Consider the following 4,652-nt stretch of genomic DNA (forward strand, 5'->3'; position numbering starts at 1 on the left):
GCTTATATTTTTCTTATTTTTTTCCTTTGTTTTATTTTTCATTTGCCATTAAAGCTGTAAAACTTTGTAGATATTGTGTTTAAAAGCTTCAAAATGTGTAAGTGTTAGCTAAGAAATGTTAGCATCTTTGCTAATGTCAAAAAATGACCTACAGTTCATCCTGGATTCATGAATGACTTTTAAGCTAATTATTAAAGTTCCAACACAAAAGATGTTTGTTTCTGTGCATAATTTGTTCATACTATTTGACAATTTAAGGTAGACTTATTTGCTCAATCATCCAAATAACTGAACCCATATGTTCAAACACTTTCATGGTCAGGTCAGGTGTATCAAATTCTATTGAAATATTTGTGGAAAAACCTCATAATATGGAATAATTGAAGTGCCAGTGGTATTGCAAGATACTAGAAGTAGGAAAATACCTCTTCCTCAAAAAAGAAGGCCACAAACTGATAGATAAGGCACAAGGGTTTTTGTTGTTGCCACTGTACCTTTATTTTCTTTAACTAGCAAGCAAAATTGTTACCTCCTTCACCAAAAACTCTACGCGTGACTTGACCTTTAAGTTGTTATTTTCCCCTCCTCTCTTTTAGGCTGTACGGCCTCATGCTCCACTGATCAAGTTTCCCGACAGACTGGGCACACCGAGGCCTAACGGTGAGTCTGCACATGAAGATTCCTGTAAGCATATGAAAGAAATCAGCTCAAGAGAGCGACACTAAGATAATTGTTTAACACGAGGAATCATACAGGGATATTTGAGCAGCATTCGATGAGCATTTAATATAATTAAAAAATTGTTTTGTGTCAAGTAGTTACACTAGTGAAAATAATACCCTAAAAAGCGTTCTACCTGTAGCATGGCGATTATTTATCTAAAAAGGAGACTGTTTTGTCTGGATTTTCTCACTTCTTAATCCCCTATAGTGGGCATTCATCATGTTGTCGAGGCGTTTAAATCTACAATTCCAAAATTCAATGCCTAGGAAAAGATATTTATTGGCTTTATGTTTGGAGAATGTGGTCAGGCTTGAACCTGATGGATTATTTCATTATTGTGTTCAAACTTCTTCTTATTTAATCCTATATTTCATTGTTTATTATTGCGTGTTTTTGTCTTTTGTATGCACGTGTTTTTGTCTTTTGTATGCACGAGTTAACTCTGCACCAGATATGATTTGTCCCTCTGAAACGATGAAGTTCTTTTGACTAGATTAATTCAGTATTTTAATTTTTATTTTTAAATAGTTATTCATCATCCCATCAGAGTTTATAATAATTTCTGCATGTTTTTTTAATGTTTGCAGCTCAGGAGGTCCTGAAAGCATTGACACTTAACCTTCCTCAACACAGCAGCTCCCCTTCAGCCTCTGTACCGCCTCAGCTATCTGCACTTCATAGACCTTTAACCCCAATCCCAGGAGTGCCAGACAGCCTGGCCTCCATTCAGCAGATGCCTGCAAGATACCGCAGGAGACCGTTGACACTTGAAGAGATGGACTACATCCAGGTGAGGTCACGGTTGACATGGGGAACTATTGCATTTACCTGTTATTAGGTTACTATCACGTTAGGTTAGCTCGCTTTTGAGTGAAACTAAAGCCCCACTCCAATGAAAATTGTGTCTTTATGATATTTTTTCTGATGGTGGAGGACATATATAGAAAAAAATAGCTTAAAATTGCATTTCTGCGCATGTTTTATTCTGACCATTTCAAATGAGGCACTCATGAACTACTGCGCTCTGCAGGAAATATGTCCTAGAAAAGAACATTTTTTGGGATTTTGGCTAAAAACAGAGTAATCATAATTAATAGACCAATCAGCAACTGTAAGATGATCAAGTAAATTCATCTTTTAGGTAACACAAAAAAATGGAATGTTTAAGACTCAATTGTAAAAATGTGTAAAGACAAAGTTATGATCCAAATCTTAATTAGTAAATATCTAAATATTTGAAAAATAGACTGACCTAAATGTTTTTTAATGAAGGAAAAAAAACAATGGGAAGATTTTTTTATTTTTTTTCTTGTTTTAAAATAAAGTGAATTAGAACATAATTGCACTAAGTTACTAAAGTTTTTTTTCCCCTTTGTAAAATGTACATTTGAGAACTCTCCTGTATATTGACCATTTCCCTGAAACATGATCGTTATACATGTTCTGCGTAAAGATGGAAAGAAATAATCAACAAGTGAATGATTTAACTTAATTTTAATTAAATAAATCTAAAACTCGATGCACCAACTTTAACAGAAACACTGTCCAGAACTGTACGTTTCTATCTCTTCTACTGAATGAAAAAAAGACAAATTGTTATTCATTTCCCCCTTTTTTTTTTTTGTTCTCCCTGCAGCGTGGTGGACCCGAGTGATGAGAATCAGCTTCTGCAGCCCGTCTGTCTTTACCCGCTCAGTTCAAACACTTTAGAATAAACTATTACAAGAAGCATCTTGTTCAAATGTACATAAGGATTCTTTTTGTTTGTAATATAACTAAAGTTTTAACAGATGTGTTCACTGCACAACAAAAGCAAAACCTTACAGATTTTTTTTAAATAATCCTTAATTATATTTGTCCACTTCACCATTAAACACATTTTCAAAGTGTTTCATTCTCTTTTTGTTCAAGTTTTACCTTTTAAATCCAGGGAGGAAGCGTCCTTCATGTACTGTTAGCAAACAGGGCTGAGCACATGGTTAATACAAGCTCATGCATTCATGTGAACCACTAAAAGATTAAAAAAAAATCTTATTTTGATGTGTTCCTCTATTATCCTCAGGACCACAGACATTCAGAGTAATGGCAGGTCATTCTTGTTGAATAGAAGAGCAGTAGTTTGGATACTCTGAGGTGTTTATTTTCAGATCTCATGCTCTAAAGGGAAAACATTCACAATATTCAAATTCCACATCAGTGCAATAAAACTAGCAGCTTCTGGGAGCTGTTCATTACTCGCATGGATTGGCACAAGTAGTACAGACATGACAAAAAAAGGCCAAAAGTGAATGAACACTTTTGTACAGCTGGTGGATTGTCAGCTTTGTCTCTGCAGAACTGACAAAAGCTCCCACACATTTGAGCTTGTTATTCTGGAAGTTCACACATCAGGCAAACACGCAGGTCCTCTGCTTTTGTACATGTTTTGGCAAAAAAAAAGAAAAAAATCTACTCATGAATTCAGAAAAATTCATGGATTTAAAAATAAAAACATTTTGGCTGCAAATACCAGAAAATCTAACACAACCAAGAGCAAAAATACTGGTTAAGCACAGCAAACAGTCAAGTCACAAATGGCTACGACAACAAGAGGAACACAGGGATGCACAGGATTATTTCAGCAGAGAATATCTTGTCCTCCTGGCTATAAAAACAGTGCCTTTATGTTCAGGAGAAATTTGTGCGCATGCCAGATTCAGCACTGAATCCTACAAGAGGTTGGTGGACACCACACATCAATTGCTCTCTTCCTCCAGTTCCTCAAAGGCTGGTAGAAAATCAGCAATTGTGTCCACCACATAATCAGGCACAAGGCTGTGGTTGGTGCTCAGGTCACTATTCCGGTACTCCTCCGCCTCCTCGATCTGAGACACTCCGGTGAGCGTCAGCATGGTGTCCAGGCCGCAGTTGGAGCCGAACAGCATATCCGTCTCCAGGCGGTCCCCGACCATCAGACACTGGGCCGGGTCCACCCCCCTGAACTGGCTGGAGATGCACTCGAACATGAAGCGACTCGGCTTGCCGATCACAGTGGCTTTGCGGCCCGAGGCGACCTCGAGGGCTGCGGTGAGGGACCCAGAACCTGCAGCGGGCCAGAGAATGGAAGCATGGGTCAGCAGGGTCAACCAAACGGGAAGTACCTGCTGGCTCCAAAAAAAAAAATATAAAAATCCCATAGACTTCTATAGAGAAATAAATGGCATTCTGCAGTGCAAGTTATTCAAGCGGTAAATTGGCCAATCAGATGCCTCAATAAAAGCATGTGGTTGAACGTTTGAAACATTCAACAGATTATACCAAGCCTGCTTTCTATAGAAGAGGGTGTGGCCTTCCAACAAGCTTAATCCTGATTAGTGAAAGTGGTTGCCACAGAAACAATGACTCGAACCAATCACCGCTTCTTGACATTGTCTGGTTTCTACATGGCAGGGTCCACATCACAAAAAAATGACGCCTAAATTGACTATTTGGTTGGAGCTGGAAATAAGTAATTTTCTATGAGTGACATCACACTCAGTCCAGTACTCATGTACAGTCAACAACTTGATAATGCTGCTTTCAATCTCAACCATTTTAATATTCAACAATGTAAAACAATATTCAAAAAAATATATATATTTTGTCCATTTATGCTGTAAATTCTAGGTAAGGGCCGTGCAAACTTTGATTTGGGGGCCACAAAGGGTTCTAAAATTTGACAGAAGAATGCATGGCGTGTTTTGGTAATTTGTCTCATAAGAGAAATAAACAACATGGAATTCAGACAAAAACACACTAATTTTGACTAAAACATGTGAATATTTTAAAACAGAACATTTTGGAGTTTTACTTTCAAAACTGACTTGTCCTTTTAGTAGCAATTGCAGCAATGGGTTGATGTCTGTCAGAGAAAAACACAAACTTGAAGACATGCTGCATTCATGGAGTGA

General features: G+C 37.5%; 2 protein-coding genes across 2 annotated transcripts in view; one reads left to right on the forward strand and one right to left on the reverse strand.

Moving 5' to 3' along the window:
- Nucleotides 1–2,612, forward strand: part of mrps36 (mitochondrial ribosomal protein S36) — a 3,619-nt gene extending 1,007 nt beyond the window's left edge. The window contains exons 3-5 of the mRNA XM_024274898.2: nt 597–660; nt 1,311–1,513; nt 2,360–2,612. Of these exons, the coding sequence (XP_024130666.1) occupies nt 597–660; nt 1,311–1,513; nt 2,360–2,377 (285 nt within the window). The 3' untranslated portion in view covers nt 2,378–2,612. The remainder of the gene's footprint in view (nt 1–596; nt 661–1,310; nt 1,514–2,359) is intronic.
- A 229-nt stretch (nt 2,613–2,841) lies between these two features.
- LOC112148098 (pyridoxal (pyridoxine, vitamin B6) phosphatase) overlaps nt 2,842–4,652 on the reverse strand; it is a 3,365-nt gene continuing 1,554 nt past the window's right edge. Inside the window, exon 2 of the mRNA XM_024274897.2 lies at nt 2,842–3,805. Coding sequence (XP_024130665.1) covers nt 3,459–3,805 — 347 coding nt within the window. The 3' untranslated portion in view covers nt 2,842–3,458. The remainder of the gene's footprint in view (nt 3,806–4,652) is intronic.

Source organism: Oryzias melastigma, linkage group LG9 (assembly GCF_002922805.2).
Source record: "Oryzias melastigma strain HK-1 linkage group LG9, ASM292280v2, whole genome shotgun sequence".
Taxonomy (NCBI): domain Eukaryota; kingdom Metazoa; phylum Chordata; class Actinopteri; order Beloniformes; family Adrianichthyidae; genus Oryzias; species Oryzias melastigma.